This window comes from Pleurodeles waltl, chromosome 12, assembly GCF_031143425.1.
Source record: "Pleurodeles waltl isolate 20211129_DDA chromosome 12, aPleWal1.hap1.20221129, whole genome shotgun sequence".
In the NCBI taxonomy this organism is placed as follows: domain Eukaryota; kingdom Metazoa; phylum Chordata; class Amphibia; order Caudata; family Salamandridae; genus Pleurodeles; species Pleurodeles waltl.
The window spans coordinates 637,864,870-637,890,282 of record NC_090451.1 but is presented as its reverse complement, the minus strand read 5'-3'; the positions used below and the strand labels follow the sequence as shown (position 1 = coordinate 637,890,282).

Genomic DNA, 25,413 nt, shown 5'->3' with positions numbered 1-25,413 from the left:
TCAGCCATGTGCAGCACCAAGCTACAATCATGTACCAAGGATAGGCGTATAAAGTTTTTTCGAGGAATGCCTGGCTACCAAGATGAGATCAACCACCACTAGAGGAGGGCTGAAGGTGTTCAGCTGTCGCTGTTCCATCTCCAAGTATGAAGGAGGAGACTGCGAAGGCCTGGGTGCAGAACCCTTCCCGTTGCTGCCCCAGCAGGTCCTCAAGGAAGGACAGCGTGAACAGAGTACAGAAGCTCATGCCCAGGAGTTCTGGATACAATAGTCTATGTGCCGGATCCAGGGCCGTTAGGGTGACCTGGATCCGGTTGGCCCTGATCTTCAGAACTTGGGGCAGAAGAGGTATCAGTAGAAAGGGATACAGGAGTACTACGTTTGCCCCTAGAGAGCACGCATCTCCCAACAAGAGATGCCATGGGAACTCCAATGCCCAGAACTGCTGACACTGCGTGTTCTCACCGGTGGTGAATAGAACGAGCCAAGGTTCTCCCCAGTCGCAGAAGTGACCTTGCACCACCTCCAGGTGCAATTGCTCCTCGTGATTAGCTAGGCACCTCCTTTGATCGATGAAAGGAAGGTTTTCAATGCCAAGTGAACGGCCCTCAGCTTCAGAAGGTTGATATGGAACTGTCCCTCTGCTGGAGACCAGAGGCCTCTGATCTCCCACTTTCCCAGATAGCTACCTCAATCCAGGACTGACACATCAGTCACCGCTGTCAGCTCTGGATGGGGGTAAGGAGAAGGGTCTGCTCTGACCCAAATCTCCATCCCATACTACAGATCTTTTGCAGTCTCCTTCGAACTCTGGACATGGGCAGATAGGTCTCCTTGATGTTCAGCCCACTGAGAAATTAGATCCCACTGCAGAGCCCATATATGCCAATTGAATGCTTGAACAGTGGGATGCAGGAGACCATCTGGCCCAGCAGCCTCGGAGTCAACCTCACTGAAATACAAGTTCAAGCCTGAAAGAGCAGGATAGACTGAATGTACTTGACTACTCTCCTTTCTGGGTAAAAGGCACGAAACCAGACTGTGTCCAGATTGGCCCCGATGAAATGGAGTGTCTGAGAAGGAGTAGAGTGTGACTTCAGCATGTTGATAGTGAACCCCAAAATAAACAGGAGGTTTGTCATCATATTCCTAACCTCTAAAGCTGCGCTGCTACCATCACCATTACTTTTGTGAACAGCTGAGGGGTGCTGGTGGGAGCAAAGTGGAGTAGTGCAAACTGAAAATGTTCCTATCCCACCACAAACTACAGGTAGCATCAATGGGCCCGTAGGATAGAAATATAGAAATATGCTTCCTGCAGGTCCAGTGCTACCAGTTAGTCTCCAAGGTGGAGGGAACACTAGACCTAGGCTCTGGTGAGCATTTTGAATATGTCCTTCCAGAGGAAGATGTTGATTGGGCGCAGATCTAGAACAGGATGAAGGCCCCCATGCGTCTTTGACACCAGGTACTGGGAATAACAACCAGGACCCCCTTATGGTTCAGACATGCTCGACATCCCCACCGGCCAAAAGGGCTTGCACTGCCTGCAGTAAGAAGTGCAGAAGGTACCCCGCCAATCAATCTCGGGATGGTGGAGGGTGCAGTGGTGTCTGTGAAGGGCAAGGTGTTTCCTTTCCGAATAATCTGTAAGCCCCACCTGTCTGATGTTAAAGCCCCCCAACTTGGCAATAATTGTTGGATCCTGCCTCCAACTGAGTGGCTGTTCTCACTAGAGGCACTATAAGAGGGTTAGCAGGTGGAGCTTGGGGGAGGGGGAGTCGGCTGATTGGCTCGCTGACCCTGACCGTAGGACCAGTGGTTGCCAGAGCCTCGACCACAAAATGCTGGGCACCTTGCTGAGGATGAAGCAGCTGGCAATATGGGGTACGTCTGCCAAAACCATGAAAGGAATGATAGGGCTGCTGTGACTGGCCAGGTGGAGCAGATATGACAGGGAGCATTCTGTGGCCTTGCTCTCTTTGAACAGCTCCAGAGTGGAATCTGCCTTGTCCCCAAAATCACTAGAGGGAGCAGAAAGAATGCTAAGAGTCTCAGCATGGCCTTGCAAAACTCTTCAGTCTGCGTCCGTATCACGGGTAACCCTGGAAACTCAGTTTGAGCCAGGACAAGTCGCAGCATGGGTTTTGATGGCGATTGACTTCGGGAGCAAGATTGAGAGGCATGGCAATGCCCTCGTACATTCTCAGGAGTATATGAGTGGGGAGAAGGGGCCAGGTCCTCCTTGGATTTTTAAAAGTTTTTTCTTTGACTCACCCGGAGACTTGGAGTGCGACGACAATCAATCTTGGGATCAACTCCTAAGACTTCTGAACCAGGAATGGGACCAGGAAAACCCTTTGCCTTGGACGGTCTCGCCCCAGAGACTACCACTTATATGGCAGTCAGGTTCATCAATGTGAAGTCACTGCAAGTATTAACTTGGTGACTCGACCCCCAAGCACCACAGGCTGGGGGGGAATCAGTCACAGACATTTGCTTGCAACAGTCCTTACAGAGCTTAAAACCTGTAGATTTGGGAGCTGACACTTCTGTTGCACAGAACAAAATTGAGGCAAATTGTCTCAAAGAGATGAGAAGTAGCTTTGGATCTTTGTCTGATGGTGCAGAAGTAAAATAAATTATGTCAGCACACAGAAGTGCTGCCTAAATATGCTATGCACATCATTTCTAGAGTGGAACGGAGTGGGTGTAGAGAGCTGCCCAGTTCAACCTACCGGCATTCAGAGGTACTGCTGAAAAGTTTCCAGATCCAGTCTAATGCCTGGGGAATATTAAAAAAGTGAGCAATCTGCGGTTAGAAGTCTCTATCAGGGGGCCAAACTCAGTTGTTGGAGAGCAGCTAATATTGCCAGAAGTTATCTATCTCCCCTATAACCTACACTCACTTCTGGCCTTGTTCAGGATATAGCAAAATCATTACATGGCGGCCTGCAGAATATCTTAAAATTAGACAGAAGCATTATCTAGAGAGTTACAACCCAGTAGGAATCAGGCGCTCGTAGTCCACTAGGGACACAGAAGTTGGTCAGAGCTAAATCATGTCAAAAGCTCCTTTCTGGGGTCCATTTGGAATATGAATGATCTCGAATACCTTGGAAAATTAGTGAAAACCTACTGATTCTAAGTCATTTGTACTTGTATAAATATGTGTTAGCGGCACCATAGGACTTGATAGGCCTTGATAGGCCTTGATAATGACGTGGATGGCAACCTTCTCCTCCCCTTTAATACTTTTCAACTTTGTTGATATAGGATAAGTTGGTAAGAGAGTGTATCAATAAGATTAAAGTTGAAAATAAAACCAGGTGCAGGACATTCTCTGACTGAAAGCAAATTTAAAATACCTTGTCAGAAAAACAGCCGTTATTACTCTCAGTACATCCTGTGAGCAAGCACTCCTGAAAGAGAGCGCTAACTCAATGCTCTCAAACAGTGAGCCACATGTATTCTCCCACTCCTTTCTTGGCACAAAAAACCCATACTTAGGTTGCAACACCCACCTTAGTCCCCGTTATCAGACGTGTTGCAGGTGTGTGGATCCGTACTCCTCGCAGCTGAACCACTTCCACCTCCGCAGAATCCTGTAAGGGAATAATTGGAAAGATTGTGAACATGGAATAGAAACAATTTTTAGACCGCATAGTTTCTGAGCACAAGGCGGCCACATGAACTAAGAGTACTCACAGAGGAGATGCAACCATAGCTGGGACGCCGGCGAAGTGACAAGAGTAGACAAGGAAGAAAGAACCAACTTAGCAGGTACTGGTCAGGAGAGGATGGATTATAGGGGGGCAGGGCTGGAGAGGAGCCCTGTTAATAGGAGAGAGGTGTGAGGGTAGCATATATCAAAGAAGTAAGAGGTGAGAAGAGCACCCACCATAGGAGACAGAAGGGAGGAGAGCAGCCAACATAGCAGGGAGGGATGGAGGGAAGAAAGGGTCACCCATCGTAATAGTGAGATGTGAATTGAGTAGCCATCAAAGGAGGGAGGTGTGAGAGGAGTAGCCATCAGATGAGAGAGGGGTAGAAGGGGCACCCATAAGAAGAAGGGCTGAAGGCAGCATCCGTCATACGGGGTTAAGGTGAGAGGAGCTGCTATCAAGTGTCAACACTGGAGAACAGGTGAGGGGCTACAAGGGGAGAATGGTGAACTCATTACAGACGGCAAGAATGAGCTGTGTCTAGAAGGTCAGAGTAGGGAGAAGAACACAAGTGAGAATGGGAAGCATGTGTTTATATGTGCAGACATTGAGAGGGCGGCTCAAACAAGAGGTGAGGTGACAAAATGGAGGAGATTGGTGAAGTCATAATTAAAGGATAATGGTCAGATGGAAAGTGGGTGGGGTTCACATGTGAAATGTTAGCAGTGAATGATGGTGGTGAGAGGAGGGTCAGAGTTGGTAAAAGTGGTGAAGAGCTAAATAAAATGATGGACACTGAAACATGGATAGAGCAAGAGGTGACAAAGGGTGGTGTGGGACAAAAGAATGGTTGAGTTAGAAGACACATAAACTGAGGCACGTTAAAGATGGCTAAATGAGACAGAGTTAGTGTGGAAAAGAAGAGCTATAAAGGGTAAGTTATCATTAGGAGCAATAAGAGTGGTAGCTACAGAGAACAATGGAATATAAGCCTTAACTATTATGCGGGTACATCAGAAAGGGCGTGGCTGTTGTGCAGATATCACGCCAGGTACCTGGGAGAAAACAATAACTTTGCCAGTGTCCTCATTGATGGCCTGGATTGTGCCGTGCACTGTGGCGACACCAACTGCTATTGCTGTCACCTGGCCCAAACGGTTCACTACTGCCACCGTCCTATTACTGATGGAGAAGTGAATAATGGACTGCAGCTGAGGACCACCTTCAGACATCACCTGCGATACACAAGAAAAATTACAGTACTAATCAAAACGTCTCTGCAAAAACACAACTGAACAACTCCATCACCTACCAACCAACATTTGGAAGGATTGCAAATTATATTGCAGGAGGTCTTTGCTCAATGAACACCCTCCTCTAGAGGGCAAACCCTCTAAGCAAAATGGAAGCTACAATGTTGAAATCAAAGTCAAAGCCAACATCCCAGCACAAATGCACTTAGGTCTATTCTGATACTCTAAGCATACAGTTGTAAAATCTCCACGTCATGAGGTCACCTTTCAGTCAGTTCTGTTTTTTCAGCTAGCAGAGCTAAACTTTGTGGGACTATCAGTTACATTTTTCTTATGTGTCTAGAAGTCACAGAATGTGTAGTGGTGTTGGCTGGGAAAACACAATTGGCTAAATGTCACTCATGATGTACTGCAGCAATGTGAGCTAAAGCTACAGGAGATATGGTACCAGAATATCATACCAAAATATCATCCGGCAGAAACAGATGAGCAAAAAAGTGGAATGATTTTGTGAAGCTGACAGTTAAAATAAAGGCAAGAGGAAAACCCTTTACTGACATGTCTTGAAAGTGTAACAGAAGCATCAAAGACATAGCCCAGATTAGACACAGATTAAGACGTGACTGGCATAAATTGTATACCAGTCACCAAGTGGAAGACAAGGAGGTAGATTGCAGGCCTATAAATGGGGATTTCAGTCTTCTCAGTGTTCACCTTAAACACATGTACACTCATCCACTTAACTACCTGAACAAAGCAGTTCTTAAAATTTGATGCAGCAGCGTAAGGTTTGTTGTCCAAACTGATGAGAATTTGAGTGTCATCTTCATAAGGGACAAGAGAAAAACAAAAATAGGTAGTGGGTTTGCAACTCAGATACAGAGACATTAAACGAGGTCAGACTCAAAGGCAAACCTAGTGGAAGGCCCTGAGACAGATGCTTGAATTAATGCTAAAAAGGAGGTATGTACACCACCTGTACCCGGTAAGTCAATTAACAAGACTAATATCAAACTAAAACAGTATGCCTGCTGCCAAAATGGGAAAGACGGATGAGCAAGGTATCAAGTGACATCGAATAAAATACCTGGAGAGGTCTAGTTGCATCACAGCCACTGCCTTCTTTCATCAGTAATAAGCCTGATGTTATCTGAAATATAGACTACAGCAGATTCAATGCTGTGCAGAAGCCAGGTTGAGCTAGATCCATAAAAGCTGTTTCTTGGTGGGAGACAGCTGATAATTCATGCATAAGAGACATTGTTATGTAATTACTAAGCACCACCGAGGCAGCTACTGTACCATCACTGTTCACTTGGAGCCAGAAAATAAATAAATAAAGTGATCAGTGAGGTGGGGCCAATAGCATCCAGTGGTGCATTGGTCAGACAAGACCCCTATTTTGATGAAGGATGCTTTGTGCATCCTCTCCAAGTGAACCTCCTAATTTACAAACGACTATTAGGCACCAGAACCATGCATGAAATATCACAGATGATGAACAAAGTATATGTCCAATGTTAATATGAAATCTTAAAGTTTTGTTAGATCCTAAGTGGAAATATAAACTGGGAGATACATCTTCTATACAACGATGTTAGATCTGTTGTACCTAGTGCTGTCCTGATAGTATGATATGATACACATTCGGGGCTACTTGGTAAAAATTTTATAGGTTGCTTAAAACTGGTCTACTAAATTTGCTATAAATGAACCTCTAATGCAACAAAGTGAGGGTGAATTTGAAGACTGATGGGGAAACGAGTCATGGATAAATTGATTGCCTACAATGGACTAAGAAAGGAACTGTCAATACAGACGATGACTCTGGGCTTTCTAGCAAAAGGAAAAAAACATAGGGAAGAGTTCAAGATAGGAGAGCTAGAGATATGAAGTATGTGAGTTAAATAGAAAGAAAAGGATAAAAACCACAAGTGACCTGACTTGCATTTTATTTCTAGTATTCTACCTGGGAAAATTTGTGACCATTAAATTAATTCTGTACAACTCAGTTATCAAGACTCATCCCAGCACTGAGGGTCATAATCTACCAATAAAGGCCTGGGCTTGTCTACAGCTGGTCCGAGATAATGGATACGAGTAGACTGGAATAAGAATTCGAGAAATACATAAGGATTTGGAAAAGCAGATTCAGGATAAGTTGTGAAGTAAAGTTTAAAATAAAAATGCAGCTAAAGGCAAACTCTGAAATAAGAAGCCATCAATTTTGAATAAAGCAGAAAGGACTATAAAGTGTTTGCTATTATGCTGAGTGAAAGAAAAACATTTAGCATGTTGCTAATGATCAGACAATGGAACATGGTGGGCCTTCTGAAATGAATTGAAGAGAGAGAAGTTAAAAATATTTTTTAAATACTTTAATGATTGTTTCTCTTCAGAAGATAGACTTACAGTTTGGATAGTCTAACTGATTTGAATGTGTTTTTATGTCTGCTTTGATGACAAAGAGTGAGAAACAAATAAAGGAATTATTTTAAGCTAGAGGGTAAAATGTTTCAGTATGATAGCAATATAGAAGTATATGTTCAGTTAAAGAAAGAGGTTTGCAACTGAAATGCTATATTGTAGTGAACAGCGGTTTGTCCTTTGATTATATTAACTACAGTATGCCAGTTACAGAAAAAGAGTAAACAGTTTCACATGAACTGACCATCCATCTGAGATATCTCTTTGCCATCAATGCTTTCAGTGCCTGAAGTAGCAGGAAGACATTACACGGAGAACTAGAGAGCAAAACTGCTTTGTTCCAGATGCAATACTTTTTTAATAAATGAAAATGATAAGAAAGACAGTGAGTTATGTTTACTATTGGAACTTGATGATCTGAGATTTGTAAACTGTAGGATATCAGGTAGCAGACAAGGACACTTGTGAAGAGGAATGTGTAAACAATCTTCACTCATTGACGGCACTTGTTTATCAGAAAGTCATTTAATTTATCTCAAATTCTTCTCTTTCATTGAAATGATAGAGAGTGAAAACAGATATCAACTATAAAAACTCAAATGGGAGCAGCAATTAGTAAGTCACACAACTTGTGATCATGTCTTCTAATGAAAAGGATTTGAATATCCTCAGAGGGCTGGATAAAGAAATTAAGGTTTGGTGGGAATGCATGGTACCTTTAGTTAAGACCAGATTACCATCACAAAATAGCCCATTAACAAAGTAGTATATTGATATTATAGAACATGTATCATCAGCACTAGGTTCACAAGGTAAAGGGAGGGTAAAAAGTATGATACAGCTTTGCTTAATGAATTGTGATGGAATAGAGGAATGTGATTATGAAGTCCTGGTTAGAATAACATTAGACATTTTTAAGTGATGGGGCCAGATGAGCTATCCAGTAAGGTGCTTAAAGGAAATTGTAAATAGTTGAAATCAATGCTAAATACCATTTTCAGAATGATTATGGAAACTGATCAACTTTGGAATCAAGAAAGTGGTTCTCGTACCTATCCATAAAAGAGGACATAACTTGATTGCACAAAACATCAGTCAAGTAGTCATATTTTATATATGGGATCTTCTTGCATATATAATATCGTGTTTATTTAGGTGGGATATATAGACCCATGCAATCTAAGATGGTTTACGGCAGAGGATGCTTATGTTGCACAATCCTGCTGCACTGATGACAATGCCACAAAATCCTAACTAAATGGGGCAATGCTGCTGCATTATGCAATTTATGATTTCAAAGAACTAAAGGAACTATAACTTAATAATAATAATTATATTCTTCTTATTATTATCATTACATAAGTTCTATCGTGCTTACAGACTACCATGCAACAACTTTTATCTACTAATGGTGATTAAAAATTGAACTGCTCTGTTCACATCATCCAGCTATAATAAAATAACACACTCTATTTATCACTTGTATTAAAAAACAGGGTAGAGCTGGTTCAGTGGAAACTTGCAAAACCAGTCATTTTCACAAACACCACCACCAGAAGTACCTGGTGCAGGGGCTATTTACAAGGTTCGCCATAACAGACCCAGGTAAACAAAATCTTGAGCTTTGGGCCTTGACGAGGCTATAGATTATTATACATTTCATTCTAATGTGTTGCATGTTCTCACTATAGAAACTAGAAGGTAAAGCAGATCCTTGTCAATTCCTGGAATGTTCAAAAGCTGCTTTGCCCGCTGGACCTTGTATGTCTTTCCTTCTTCCCTGGCCCCTTTTCTCCTTGGGGTAGCTTTATCTTCTTGTGTGATACTTGTGACGCTGAGGGTGTGTTGTTTTAGGAAGAGGCAGATTAGTTTCTCTTCTGAGAATCCACAACCAGACTCAAGTTCTGTCAAGATCCAGCAGCTGACAGCAGCTCCTAGCCTCTAGTGAACCAGAGACTTTTCATTAACATTAAAAGATAAACATCAAGGTTTTTATATGGTGCTGAAGACCGGAGCTTAGTTCATTACTCAGTGTTCCAAATTACAGAAGATAAGTGAACCAAGGAACCAAGGCCCAGATAGATGACATCATTAATCTGAGAAACTGTAATACACAGTTGGGACTGCACCAATATTACTACCCTCCTCTGCAGGAACTATTTTGATACTAATTAAGTGTTAGCAAACATTTTTTTAAAACAATTTGGAGTAAATAAACAAAGCAGGTGAGGTTTAGGTAAAAATAAGAGATACAATGATGACTGAAGATTGGTTATTCCAAACCTTTAAGGAATTTATCAAAACAATTCCCAACTAAGAATTGTAGATGAAGATTTACATTAGTTAATTTTTCAGTTTGTTAAGTAAACATTTTATTTTGAAGATATTATGTTATGTAGTAATCTTCAACGTCACATAGACCCCTAGTGATGCCATTTCTGATAAGAATGCCCATTAGGAAATTGTAATCCATCCTGCAAACTGAATCATCAATTGAAAGGTGCTATTTTGAGAACAATATACCTTGAAGCACACAAACAATGAGCACCTTCTTACACTGCCAGTTAGGGTGAACAATACCAGTTCAGATAGGGTGGAAGGGAGTTCAAACTTCATGCCCATTCAGTAAGCCGCTTCATTCTTGAGCTAGTCATCAACGGTTTTGTTTTCCAGACAACTCTAATAGGGAAGAGTGATATTGTTTGTCACCGCACTCTCAATATGTATTTCTACAAGGGTTTCTGGGTCATACTGAGAGTAAATAATATTGATGCTCTTTGATGGGCACTTGAGATACACACTTCAGTTTTAATGTTTGTGATCTTACCTGCATCATGTTCTTGGGAATCAGGGTCATATGATCAGGAACCAGTCTGAATGGAGGAAATACCTGAAAAAAAGATGAACATGGTAAACACCTCTGTTAAAAGAGTGATGAATACTAGAATCCCGTGGCAATTAACAGTATGGGGCTGATTCTCAAAGGTAAACTTTTTTGGAAGTTTACTAATTTTTGAGAGTCACAAACTATGTGCAGAGGTTTATGACTCTGCACTCCCTTAACTTATGTATGCAGAGTTCTGCGCACCTAGAGACTCCAGAGTCAGGGCAGAGAACTCTGCACACTTACGTAAAGGGAGTACGGAGTTGTAAAACTCTCTAGGTAATTTGAGAATTGCATTTTGTAGTATGTTTTGCACTACTACAAATTATACTACAAAATGCAATTTAAGAATCTGGTCTTCAGTGTATGAGATACATGAGATTGGGCACACGTAGGAAGCAAAGAGTAGATGGACCAGAAGCTATGTAGGATGCCTAAGGAACACGTGAGAATTAAACACTTCCGCAGCAAGGGGAGAGTCACAAGACAATCAAAGGGAGGATCAGCTGATAGATGAAACTAGTATCAGAAGAAAAAAAATTGTAGATGGCTAAAGGGGCCAGTGACTCAGAAATTACAGAACCTATTGATGAAGACCATTCAAAGCAAACATTGGAGAGTTAGGCAGAGAGGACACAGGGGAATTAATCAAAGAAGTTACCAGTGGAAGGGGATTTATTGTTTGTGTATCTGAGGGCTGAACTGACAAGTGAGAGACCTGAAAGATAGTGCCAAGTGTTATCTCATTTGAATACTGGGAGACATCAGGGATTTAAGGATTAGGAAATTGAAGTTTGATCAAAAGGTTAATACTATTGAATACTTAAAGATTGAAACATTAGAAACCCTGAAGGGATGGAGTAAAGACGTAACTATTGAGCATCATGGGGAGGATTAACAATTGATTGTTAGAAACCCAATGGATGGGCATAATGATTGACTTCCTAGCAATACCAAGTGAAAAACCAACAACTGTAAAAAGAGAATCTCAATGAAAAGATCAAGAACTTAGGGATCGAATAACCAAATACCAGATGGAGTACTGAGGGGTTTAATACCTAAGGGAAAGATCCAGTGCTGAAGGATTAAGAGCCCAGTGTATAGCCCACCATTTGAGAAACAAAGTAATAAATTATGAATAGGAGGATTTGAAGCCCCATAGAATGTTCAATCAAGGAAGGATTTTGCAACCAAAAACCAAAAGATTTAGAACTAAACTATTATGAACAAGCTGCCTCGCTACCACCCTTCCCACCCAATGCTCCTTGCAATCACAGAGCATCCCTCCAGTTGCCTGCAACTGTGGAAACACTAAAGTAGTCCTGCAACAAACTGCCTCCCTGCACAATGCGTGCACGGCCTTGTTATGAATGCTCAATAGCTCTGGTTAACTCTGGGTGTGAATGTAGTCCCAAGTTTTAGACAGCCAAGCAGCAAGCCAGCTCTGCTAATAGAAACTCTTGACTTAGCAACCTGCAAGGCATAGCCCAACGCGGCAAGAAATGACTCTGATGCACAGAAAGAAAACTCTCTGCACATAAGGACCATTTTTTTGTTATTCTGAAAAAAACTCCTGCCTCAGTAGTTTGTTTCCAGAAAAACAAAAAAAACACAATACAGAGTGGGCCAAATAAACATGCTGCCAACCCTACACTCCTCTGTTTTGTCACTGCAATCATGTCACAGATTTCCTGATCAAATAGGTGGGGATTTCTAAAAGTGGTGGGTCCCACCGACTGGGACCTAAAGAAGTCCCAAAGTTCTAGGTGCTCAAACAAAAGTTTGATTACTGAGTTACAGGATAGATAAAATATCAAAGGATGGAAATTAGATTGAGTGTAGGACTTGAATGTGGCACGGCTAAAGTATGTTGGTTTGGAAACCACATGAATCAATAAAATAATTAGTTAAACCCCACAGCATGGAGAACAGATTAACTTACAGAAACCTGACGTTTGGGACAAGGTTGTGTTGTAGGACCATGAGATGTTTACAAAATTGAGTTACTGGAGTTTAGAAGTTGGAGTAACAATTCATTGATAGAAATTCAGGTGAAAAAATACTGAGTGACAGGATGGATACAAAAATGGATTTATAGAACTCAAAAGGATTGATGAATAATGGCTATAAAAGAACAGAAGAGATAGATGAACGTTAGAAGGGACTAGGAGCCTGATTGGTAGATTGATATGCAAGGAGATAGAAACCAGGAACAATCTCTGGAAATTTACAGGATGAACAAGGGATCGAGGAACCAGAAATACATGGGTAATTGAGTTACATGAATGAAAGGGATGTATTAGAGTTAGAGGATCTAGCAGGACACATAAAGAATTGTAGGCTAAGATACTGCCAGGACGCAACACCCACCAGAACTAAGTAAGAATTCACTCTACAATTGGACCCAATTATTCTTACTTCAACTTGCCGAGGAATGGAGGTGAGTTTTCGTCTGGCCTTGTCTCGCGCTGTGACTATCAGCGTTGTTTGACCTACAACAATTGCTTTAAGTAGAAAGCTTGCACAAAATGTATCCGACGCCTCCACTGCCCTGCAGAAAAACAAATTTAGTTTGTTCTATTTGCACTGGAGATAACAAATACAAAAATATGTACAGCACACTGTGCAAAGAGATTATTTTACAAAAGGACTAATAAATGCAGTGTTTCGTGGTTCACTATTTGAAAAAATCACATCTGTTTCAGTACTTATGGTGTACTTGAGTATGAGAACGTCACTGGGAGAAGCTGAAAATATACATTAAAGTCAAGAGAATCAACCATTTACCCTAATGTAACAATGCAAAGGAATATAATATCACAAGCAGTCCAAAGTTTACACTGAGCATTTACTACAAAGCAAGAACAGGATTAGCAGTGTAGATACATGAGAATACAATGGAATGTGAGCAGCAGAGCACATACATGAACGTAGCACTAGACTCCAAGTATGTACATTACAGTCATAAAAGAAGATACAGAGTACTTACATGATGCTAGTAAAAGGAAAAGAAGAGTATGTAACAAAGGGATACACTGAGTATAAAAACCATAATAACAACAAGAGATAACAACAAGATAAGTGGATTACCTGTGTGGTGGTAGGAGGACGACAAACTGAGTGTGTATGTCGGCATAAGAATGTCAGCATAAGAAACGAGTCAGCAAAGTACATCACCAAAATTTCAAGGTTACATAGTGCTTACACGATTGTCATCAATTTACAGATTGCTTACTTACGTAAAGACAAAGAGACCACGAAGGGTCAGATGACAAAGCATTTTTCCTGTTGCAAATGGCCAAATTCGCAGAATCGGGCAGTTTGAGACCAGAAAAATGCTTTTTCAAATGTACAAAATGCAAAATGTGATTTTGTAACTTACTGAACCGCTGTTTGCGTTTGCGATCTGGTACTTGGAAGGGGTGTGTTTTGGGTGTCCCTTGCAAATACTGAATCAGTATGGTATGTAATACTGTTTTACGACATTCTGGTTGCAAGTCAGTAATACTTTATTGCCATTTTAAAAGTGGTGGTAACCCATTCGCAAAGGGCAAAGGGTCCCATAGGGACCTCTTCCCTTTTTAGAATGTCAAAAAAATATTTAAGACCAGATAGTGGTCCCACAGACCACAGCCTACCCTTACAAAATGAAACTTGAGATGACTGTGATTCCTAATGGGTTGCAAATTGCGACCTACCTCATGAATATTCATGAGGAATTTCGATTTGGGACCTACTAGGAATCACTATTTGGGGAAAAAACAATTCATACATTAGGCATACTGATTTCCTAATTGCGATTCAGAGATACGTGCAATTAGGAAGTCAGTATTCCTAATGTTTGTTCTTCTGGCCCTAAGTTCACAGGCCAGGATCAGAAAGTCGAATTGAAAGTCCTTACATGATGAAAACAAGCAGATGAAGCCCTTCATGAAAGTATGAATGAGAGTAGTATTTGCTAATGTAAGGGTGACAAGTGAAAAAGAAAAACACTTACAGAATGGGCAAAACTGTTTCTATATCAGTGTAAAAAGTAACAGTGCAGACTTGCATATGCTTATCAAGCAGGTAAAGTACTTCAGGTAGGCGGAGGACTCTCACAAAAATAGCCAGCGCTGAGCATATACACCAGAGTAAGAAAAAGAACAACAAGCCCCAAAGGTTGACCACAACAGGATTACGGAGTATGCGTGTCAGGGTAACCCATAAAGCAGCAACGCATTTACACAAAGAAACACAGGGGATAAAGTGCAACATTGTAACACAGTGATGTGAGTACTTGAATAAAGGCAGCAAAGGACACACTCAGTATATGCACCAGAATAATGAATGGAAACAAAGAATACTTGAAGGTATAATGCAAGTGGATAAGGAACATTCATTAAAATGGAGTAGAGTACTTATATCAGTGTAATAGCTCAAGAAGAATAAAACTTACAGGAGAGCAGCAAAGGGACAAACTGTGCTTATATCAGTGTAACAGGAGATGTGGCATCCTTGTTTAACAGAATACCATTAAAAAACTTTGTTCATACCCAAGAGCAAAAGCGAAAGAGGTTGAGTACTTACAGGAGGTTAATGATAGGAGTTGCTGCCTGAAGCTGGAGATCCATGCTCTTGAAATATTTATTTGGAAAAGGATGTTTATAGGCATTCAAAACCCTCAAGATGACTGGAACTATTTTACCAACTTCAACCTAGAACATAAAAGAAGGGACATACCATGATAATCACCAATTTGGCCATCATACATTGTGACTATTAATACTCCTCATGTGATCTACTCCCACCATACCCCTCTCATGACTTAAAACATCACTTTCAAGCTACCACACATCTACTGCTTAGCATGAACTTTCAGATTATGCAGCAAAGCTTTAGTTTTTCACCACAGATACATCCAATATGGACTTTCCAAATATCACATGAAATAACTATTTTTGGTCAATTTTGCAATCAAACAATGTCTTCTGGCTGGGGTTGGTCTCCCATTCAGAGACTTCACTTCAGTTTGATTAAGGAGACTTGTGTATCCAAACAGCATGAACTGAATCAGTGTTGGCAGACTAAAATAACCCACATTTTGTAGAGTTCAATAGTGGCATTCAGACTATTTCCAAACACTCATCATTTTGTCGAAAAAAATTAACTAACAGATTGGGGTTAAAGTGATCTTCCAAAGATGAAAGTATATTTTGGCCAATGAGAAAAAAGGGATTTGTGAACCTATGTCTACTACTACATCTACAGTCAACAACTTAGCTACTTTATTACAAGTCCTGTAAAGTGTCCTTCGCAATTGGCACAGAAAGCTGCTAAAAACAAAAATGTTATGATTTCTTAAATATGATATCCTTTGGCTGATACTCCCACCAGTCTGTGTATTGGCATTGTTTCTACAATGACAATGCACAAGCTGCAATTGTATATAGAGGACAAAATAAAGAAACTATAGCACTGAATGACCTTGCATCACAGTCTGCTACAATGCACTCTAGGAAACAACACCAAGGCAAACCTTTTTCAAGAAGGAGCCTGAGTGTATCAAGAAGAAAGGAAACAATGGTTACTAAGGATTTAGTTAAACTGAATTAAGGGATTTTTTAGCAAAAGATACCATGCAGCACATCCATAGCATAACCAAACTCAGTAGGCAAATTCAATTAATTTTCTGGACAGCAGACATTGCTCAATTATTATACTGACAAACGATCCCATAATGAAAATGTACTGGTCCAATTCAACATATTAATATTAAGTGTAGGTAGAATTTGCAGTGTTATAGTGCCAATGGTGCAGTGTGTGAAGAGTTCTACACAGTGCAATAATAGAAATTACAGTTGGACAAAACGTTGGTATAAGTCAGCTACTGATCTCCGAGAGTGTTGAGGAAAATAGTTTCACCATATATAGTACTAGACTGGAAGTCAACGTTTTGATCCTTCTGTGGCAGAATTCTAGGAGTCTCTTTAGGACAAAAGGGAAAATGCCTAGCAGTCTGTATCATCTGTATGTTGTCCATAAAAATTGTAGCAAGCAGCAACAAGTATTAATTACTGGGCATAATAATCACATTTTATGGTTCCAGTGCAACTAAACAGCAATTAACTACAGGATAGAAACCAAGGCAGGGTGCCATAAACATAGTAGTCTTCACAAAATACTCTGCGTCTGACACACAAATGGAAACAAACAGTAATTCTAGCGTTAGACACTTCACATCTTGACTGGACCAAAGACCAAATCCCTTACCCTCCCATGGTCTCACCTTGTCAATGAAGTCCAAGTCCATTTCCAATATATCTGACACACTTATATGCACTATAACTGGACCATGAAATGCAAGGCACAGATCATGGACTGCAATAGTAACAGTCCCAGATTTCAGCGGTGTGACCTGAAAGCAAAATATGGAGGAATAACACGTCATTATTGCAACATTGTTATTCAATCTCACAAACAGTAACATGTTTTTACATCAGTCACTTTTAACTGCTGTATTTTTCTTATCTAATTTGTTCACTATTAACCATCTCACTGGTATGCAGTACAACCCGTCACTGTATTTTATCACAATAACAACTGATATATTTACATCAATCACAATCCGAAGTACTTTATTTGGTTATCAACAACCATCAAAGTGCAATATACAATAATCACTTCAATTAAATTTATAAATACACAGTGCAATACAATCCTAAAACCCAAATAAATATACATTATCAGTAAATCAGGACAACCACATAAAAAAACAAAGTAAAGTGATTTTAGACAATAATAAAAAATTATTCAGGTGCAGATGTTAATAAAAACTTATGTCGTTTGAACTAAACCTTCACTAAAACTCTACTTACTGCAAATACAATTGATACTGTAGTGTCAGTTTTCAAAATTCTCAATGCTAATAGATGTCTGGATACCCCGAGGTTCACAGGAATTGGGTGGATCCATTTTTTGTGTGGCCCCCAATACGCTGAACAAAAAAACAGAGCATGTGCTTCAGACTCAGTAGTTGATCCACATGCGGGGCCCACCCCTAAACCTATATACTTGCCCCAATTGCTTGTAAAAGATCAGGCCTAAAATTAATATACAGAAGCTTTTGGCTAATGGAGAAGCAATCAAATCAAGGAACGGTTCAAAACTTGAGTGAGGTTTAAATTTAAAAAACTTACACATTGAATGTCCATTCTCCCCATTCAGTACGAGCTGATCACTAATATATTCCCAGTCCTGAAAATTCTATGATCAACTTTGTGAAGAGTATCTGGTTCAGCCCAAAATGTCCCTAAGCCAAATCTATATAGCCAGTCAGACACTGGGATACTTCTAACATTGTTAGAATGTATTAAGTCTCTAAAAGAGTCTCTACAGTGACTCAACTCACTAGATGACCAAAGACGGACCCAATACAACAATGGCTTTAATACAGACAAATCAGTTGTTCCTATTAGAGCCAAGTAAAAAAAGAGGAACAAGAGGAGTGCTCAATAGCACTGAAAACAACTTGCTTACAAATCTGTTTTCAGCCATAGCTAGACTTTGCAAGTTATTGTAGCCCCATACTTCAGCAGCAAAACGTGCAGCATTTTGAGCCTTCTCTCGGTATACCGCTAAAGCTGGAGACACTGAGCGACTATTAGTTTTCTTATAAAGCTTGACAATAGCACTAGATCTATGTTCAATGATTAGAGAGGACCTCGTAAGCTAAGGCGACCATTTAAATTAATTCGTTAATTTGACCCCTAGATAATCAAAGCTATTTACCCTGTCCAGGGATTCACCATCCATTGTAATTGTAAAACTCTTCACTGCGCCCTGGCCAAAAAACATGTATTTTGTTTTCCCTGCATTCAACATTAATCCTCTGGATGAGCAGAAAGGTATACATTTGTCAACGAGAAGCTGTAGGCCCATCAATGTTTTAGAAATAAGTAACAAATCATGCACAAAAGGTAGGATAGGGATCTTTTCATTGATCATGCTGGGAGAATCATTCTTGCAGTCAAGGAGTACTTCCACCACATCGTTCATATAAAGAGTAAATAGTGCTGGTGCAAGGACACTCCCCTGGGGTACACCACCCCTAATAGAAGTGCAGTCTGCAAGTTCCCCCTGACTGCCCCATCGTACCTGAGAATAATTCTTGGAGTAAAGCTTTACAGTTATGTTTAGCAGATTCTTAGGTACGCCCATATTGGCCAGCACTTGCCACAATGTACTTCGGGGGATAAGATTGAACACTGCTTTAAGGTCGACACAGGCTACATAGAATCTTTGTTTGAGAAGAAGTGCGTATTTCCAATAAAGGGTGGCTAATTTAAAGACCTGATCTGAAGTGCTGGTCCTGGGACGGAAGCTAGTCTGCAAAGGTGACACAATTTTCTCCCTCTCCTCCCATGCTAGTAATTTATCAAGGATTTGCCTAGCAATGTTTTTTTTCTAAATTGTCAATAAGGCTAATGTGTCTATAGTTTGAGGGAACACTAGTGTCGTCTTTCTTGTAGATTAGGATTATCTCTGTGGATGATAGTTTGACCAAAGCCTATTAAGTCCCTTCATGGCAGGAGGATGACTAATGGATCTAGTAACAGAAAAGTCCCTCCTGTCAATGTAAAGCATTTGTTTAGCTATTGATGGATTACTGTCCTTTGTCACACACTGCCAGTCCAGTTGTAAGTGGTCCTTTTCGGGGCCTCTACATTCTGTTTCTGCAAGGGGAGCTGATCCTCAATCTGCGCAATGGCTGCTGAGACAGAACCAAAACAGGCGCTTCATGTGCATCCATGCAATCAACAGTAAGCATGCATCTGCAACGACCTAGATGCAACCCAAGATTTACAAATTTACTGCTCAATGCAATTATTAGCCTTCTTAACTCATCCAGTTTGCAGTGGAAAACTTCAAGGCCAGTGTATTTGGCCATTATTGGGAAACTGTCTTTCACTTGGCTACAAATTGAGTGAGGCTCGGAAGCGGCTGTAGAAAGTGAAACAGTATTTATTGCAGCTTCTGGGGGGGCGAAACTATTTACATATGATATGCTATTGTTAATAATAATTGTAGGTGAAAGAGGTTGTCTAGATGCAGTCAACTGATCACTAGAAAACTTGTGCTGCTGGTTTAAGGCAAGTCCACCCACGCTGGAAAGCGGAGAAGCAATGCTAGGTGCCATAGCTTGAGTGTTTACATGTGGAGATTGGGGTAGATTTTTCGTCTTTGTAAAAGTGTCAGGTACCTTGACTTGATTGCCCCTCGTTACTTTGGACTTAAGCAAAGTCTCTACTTCCCCAATAAGGTTGTCTATTTCTGAGAACGTATTAGCGATATCCGTGGGGAGCTGGAGGCCCGAGGAGACCCCTATAGGTTTCCTAGATTTCTTGGCGCTGCCAGCAAATTTTGTGGGTTCCCCTGCCTTCCACTTGCCCATTGTTGACAAAATGAGCAAATTACCATCAAAACACCATCTAGCTACAACTACAAGCTACAAAGAGACTTACTTGTTCAATCAATCCTCTTGTGCTGCCCAGGGTTAAGAAGGAAGAGGGTAGGCCCAGCCCAGCCTCTTCCAGGTGATGATGGGCCAAGAGGGCCCAGCCTTCACCCGGGCACGTCCTCATGTCCTAATCTGATGCTATATTTACAGTGCAGGTAGATATGCGTGATGGAGCTATCCTGACCCTGCCTCCTGACCCACTGGAATGCTGGGGGGCTGAGTCCCACTTCAACAGCGGTATGAACAGTTAGTGGATCACAAACAACAGCCTGATTGTGCTCCCTAGGTGAGTACTGCGCTGCAGGAAGAGTTCAGCGCAGATAGGCGTGACTGAGCTTTCCTGGACCCGCGACCTGGCCAACTGGAACACTGGGGGACAGAGTCCCACCCCAGCGAAGGTGCGAACAGTTAGTGGCCACAAACAGCCTGATGGCGCTCCCCAGGTGAGTACATCACTCATTTCTTCATGTCCTAATCTGATGCTATATTTATAGTAGCCATTTCCTTCTGTGCATACGCACACATCCACGCCTTCTCTCTCTTTAGTTCAGGGATCCTTCCTTACCCACATCCCACCACCAGAACTATTTTCCTCTAACTAAATGGGCAAGTAATTGAATTTAGATTGTATTTATGGTAGAGTCAGACCTCACAATGTGTACCTTGAACTCTGCATTCAATTACTGCAGGTAGTAAGCTGCCTTCTATCTAGACACTCTTAGCCCTTTACACTCTTTGCACTCTTACACCCTTCTCTTCTGGCTTTGTAACCTGAAGAAATCATGCTTTCCATTACTGCTCTCTGCCTTTTCTTTATCTCCATTTTATTTTACATTTCTTATAGTCATTTGATTGCTTTTATACATAACAACCATCAGGCGCAACATTTAATGCACTCTTATGGCCCGCTCACAGCGTCACAACAATACACATCTTATTCTTCGAGTTTGCCAAAATTTCCAAATTTGCAGCCAGCAACATATAAACCAATAAAGTTCAATCATGTAATCATTTTATCTTTCAAAATCTCAGATGAATAAAATTCAATACTGTAAATAAGGGGTGGTTTTCAGGCTTTCAATTTGAGGCACTTAAACAAAAACTAATTATATTGGAATCTGGAGAACGTGGCTCTCTCATTGGGAGCTCCGCTTATGCGTGCTCTTGTTTTCCAATATTCAGATATACATTTTAAACATAGTTGAAATCCTAGTCCATCTTAGAAACATCTAATACACTGTAACTTCTTTTGAGGCATACAATGTCAATTTAAGTTGTTCATATATGAGAATATTAAATTCAAATATAACCAGCCTGTCGGACTAGAGCTGTTCATTCCATTGCAACCGATCAATGAATACAAATAAATAAAACACATTTCCTAGTGCACCGACTAATGCTTTCCCAACCTTAACCAAAATTCTGCTTCTACATGGTTCTTTAGAATGGTAGACAGGATATAATAATAAAATATGTGCTCTCACATCTTTGTAATTTTTTTTGATGTTGGTTGATGTAACCCTTCCTAACCTCTACGAATGGGACACTAATTTCCAGAAGTAAGGTTTCAAATATGAGTTTTCTTTTATGAATAGGCTGTTGTCTCATTCTGCGGAAGCCATTTCTGACTTTGAAATGATGATCCTGTTAGGAAAGTATTCCATACTAGATCTGTCTTGGATAGCACACAACATATTTTAAAATGCAGTCTTCTATCCAGGGTCAACAGTACAGCACCCAGCTTTCTTGCTTCAAATTGTTAAATGAGTGCCTGAGTGAAGTAAGGTCCTGACAGTACCAACAAGATCTTAGGAAACACACTAGCTTTCCAATACCAGAGGCAGTTTTGGACACTATAATTGGTTATTCCATAGACCAAAACTTCTTCCCAGTAGAAAGTTTTTTTTTTTTTTTTAAAACAAGTGATTTTGTAATTTGAAATATTAACCATGATATACTTGTCCAACTTCATCCCAAATGTAATCACCGACAAGTTCCTATAAGCCAGAATTAGACAGTAAACAATAGCTTCAGGATTCTACTCTACATTCTGACTCAAATTTAATTTGGGACAATGTTCAGAAATCCAGTACTCAGTTCTTTAAAGTGAGTGTTTGAGATGTTTGATACTATAATTTAGTGACACTTACAGGAATAACTGATTGAGGTCACCACACTGAGGCACAAAAATACCCAGCTCATGCAACAAACTCTCGAGGACTAAAGTACAGACTAAACAAGAGGGTAAGTAACCTGGAACTCAGTATTACAGGGGGGAACTAATCCAAAATCTGCTGCAAAACCCCAAACAATCCAATGGTTAAAAGACTTGTTAGAGGTGAGTAAGTGAATTGACAGTTGACTTCTCCCTCAATAATGAAGAAAGCATCATCCAGCAAGAGAGAGAGAGAGAGAGAGAGGGAGAGAGAGAGAGAGAGAGAGAGAGAGAGCGCGCACATGAGTGGAGTTAGGGAAGGGGTATTGTTTGTGTGAGGTGGTTCTAAACATGGAATGCGCAGCAGGAGAGTGGAGGGTTTTGGGGAGTTTTATAAATGAAATAAAACATAGGGGGTCATTCCGACCCTGGCGGTAAAAACCGCCAGGGCCATGACCGACGGAAAGCACCGCCAACAGGCTGGCGGTGCTTTCCTGCCCATTCTGACCGCGGCAGTAAAGCCGCGGTCAGAAAAGGGGATCCGGCGGTTTCCTGCCGGATTACCCCTGGCTGGGCTGAATCTCCATGGCGGCGCTGCTTGCAGTGCCGCCATGGAGATTCCGACCCCCTTCCCGCCATCCTGTTTCTGGTGGTTTTTACCGCCAGGAACAGGATGGCGGGAACGGGTGTCGTGGGGCCCCTGGGGGCCCCTGCACTGCCCACGCCACTGGCATGGGCAGTGCAGGGGCCACCTAACAGAGCCCCAGCATGATTTTCACTGTCTGCTTACCGCCGCCCGCCAAACTTGGAATGACCCCCATAGTGTCTGAAGTTGAACACCATAAAAAAGAAATGCCTCATACATTAAAACTAAACTTCCTGGTCATCTCTCTCTTTTTGTTGGCCCATTGAACATTAGGATGACGAGTGGCAGAAACAAAAAACCTGTCTACAAAATTGATATCAGTCTTTGCTTCCAGGCTAACACTATTGTGTCAAGTGACGCTAATCAGCATGGATGGGGATGTATAAGTGGATTCAGTGAACATTACATTTTGTTCTTGAAAGACATCTATGCAGGCAGATCTAAATCAAATGTTGTGGGTTAGTGTATGCCAGATAAAACACCTGGAGACACTAAAGGAAAGGCAATAGAGGCAAACATTTCTCAAGAAAAAAAAAAGGGGTGGAAAAAAATATATTTTGCTGGCAAGGAGATTTATTATGTAATTCGGATGGGCAAAGGGTACGAAGAAGCTTCCGTTATATCCATTCTCAAAAGATGTATTACTTATTGGGTCTGAAGTTGATTCAGACTCAAATAAATATTCTCTGAAAAAGTTTAGTAGGGTTTTAGAAAGAAAGATTTATCACTACAAATGATATGGCCACTGCATCAGTTTAGAACTGTATGGAACAGGGAACACAGGCTTCTTTTACAGTAAGTGAAAGACAAGCACCTTTAGCTATGGTGAAAAGAACTAGGGGGTGGGTGCATGTGCATTCGGTAAAAGTCATACAAGAACACAAGGATTGTCAATGACCTCTTACCATGCTGGGGAGAGCACAAATGTTTACTACATTAAATATTATAGTGGGTAGCGTCAAATTCCCCCTGATTGAAGAGTCTAACCAGTTGACTGTATTTATAATCAGAGAGAACAATTGTATGGACAACTATTTTTGTCATCCACCTTGTTCGTTTTTCAACAAGTGATGTAAGGAGTCATGTTTCCACAATTATACCGTGCAGAGAATCATTGCTGGGGGTCTGGCCTGATTTAAAGGAGCACAACTTGACCTAGAAAACAGACAAGTGAGCATGATTAAAGAACTAAAGAAAGCACCTGGCTCCTAAACAAAGGGGTAGTTTCATAATTTCTCGGGCCATGTGATCACAAACCAATGTTTATGAAAAGTATTCTAGCTAAAATAGTAACTTTTTTGGTATAATGACAGCTGAAGGAGTTTGATATAAAAAAAAGACATTACTGTTAAACCAATGTTTTAGTCATTTGATATTGAAATTGAGACCATAATAACTCTGCATGCGAGTACACTGGGCCTTGGGAATTATTGGCAGGTCCATGGCTTTAGTAAGAAGGTACTGCTGTTTGTACTGCATGCATCATAGCAGGAAGAGAAGAACTACATTGAATTTAATATAAAGCACTTATGTGCATGCATTTTGTAGATCTTTTCAAGGTGTATGCTTGTAGCTCAAAGTGTTTTATGCTGGTCGAGCTAATGACTTGCGTCATTGTAGCTTGTGGCCAATAAAAAGGAAGTCCCCTTATAAGGTAGAACCAGAGTCTGGAAGTAATGATTTGATTTATATTTATGCCCTGTAGGCCAGTCTGCAATGATCGGAATGCACGGACAGATGATGATGACATATAAATAGACTATGTGGAGGAAGTGAAGGAGAACAAGTTCAATGAGCTGGGGAACATCAGTTGGAAACGAATGCTGATGAGGTGCTTCAAACAGAAAACGTGTTGGTAAAAAGTAGGTGGCAGTCCGGGAATCATGAATTGGAACTGGTGAAACTCTTCAGCCAGGTGGAGGTCACATATGTTGCATTTAGGGGCGAGCTTGACAGATCAGAGATTATGAGATGTATTAACAACTGAGCACGGATAAGGATTCTGGGGTACTGAGTATCTGGTCTGCCATTTTCATGGAGTGATGTGGTTTAAATACAGAGGTTCTTTTGGTAGCAAAACATGCCAAAGCTTTTAAGACTGTGGATGAATTTAGCGGTAGATCGCATGGGCCCACAGAATGTGATGCCAATAAAGCAGAGGCATGAAGTTGTTATGATTGATAATTATACAAAGTGACTAAAAGTAAGTCCTATGACAGAGGTTAGCTCCTTTGCACATATATATTCTTTCAAGAATGTCCCTATTAGGAAACAGCAGCCTGAAGTATTAGTGAGTTATAACAGAGTCCACGTTGTTTCAGAAGCATACCTGGTATTTGGAAGATAAGGAACTAAAGCATGTGCCTTACACAGTGTATTATCTATGAAGCAATGGACAGGTTGAAAGGTTCAATAGAGTGTTGAAAGATGCATACAGTTGGTCATAGATAGTGGGTCTGGTGTGAAAGGCGCAATTCATAAGGGACGGTGGACTTACAGCACAATGTGATGTGGAGAGACAGAGGAAAATTATTAAAAGTGCGAACAGGGTTCACTTTGGAGAACCTGTTATGAATGGAAGATGTCATATATAGGAGACTGAGAAGGGCATATTTGGAAGTAGGTAAGGCAGCAGAAGGAAATGTGATGAGAGTTACATGGATATTGCAGGTTAATGGCTGGGAGAAGGTGAAGCTGGGAATCTACATGCAGAAGGGCCTGTGCAGGGTTTTAAACCCATTCACAAAACTGAGGTGGGAGGTATTTTGAGACCTGAGGATGGCCATAGGTGGATCGAGCCACAAGTAGCAATTTTGGAAAAGAGTGTTAAAGGCAAGGGTATTGCTTGATGGAATCATGATTATGGGACAATGGTGTGGTGTAG

The 25,413-nt window shown here is 41.0% G+C and overlaps 1 protein-coding gene across 1 annotated transcript in view; it reads right to left on the bottom strand.

Moving 5' to 3' along the window:
• Nucleotides 1–25,413, bottom strand: part of NUP210L (nucleoporin 210 like) — a 201,320-nt gene that overhangs the window by 93,303 nt on the left and 82,604 nt on the right. The window contains exons 24-29 of the mRNA XM_069216017.1: nucleotides 16,498–16,626; nucleotides 14,799–14,926; nucleotides 12,648–12,780; nucleotides 10,173–10,235; nucleotides 4,721–4,900; nucleotides 3,525–3,605 (exon numbers count right to left, since the gene is read on the bottom strand). Of these exons, the coding sequence (XP_069072118.1) occupies nucleotides 3,525–3,605; nucleotides 4,721–4,900; nucleotides 10,173–10,235; nucleotides 12,648–12,780; nucleotides 14,799–14,926; nucleotides 16,498–16,626 (714 nt within the window). The remainder of the gene's footprint in view (nucleotides 1–3,524; nucleotides 3,606–4,720; nucleotides 4,901–10,172; nucleotides 10,236–12,647; nucleotides 12,781–14,798; nucleotides 14,927–16,497; nucleotides 16,627–25,413) is intronic.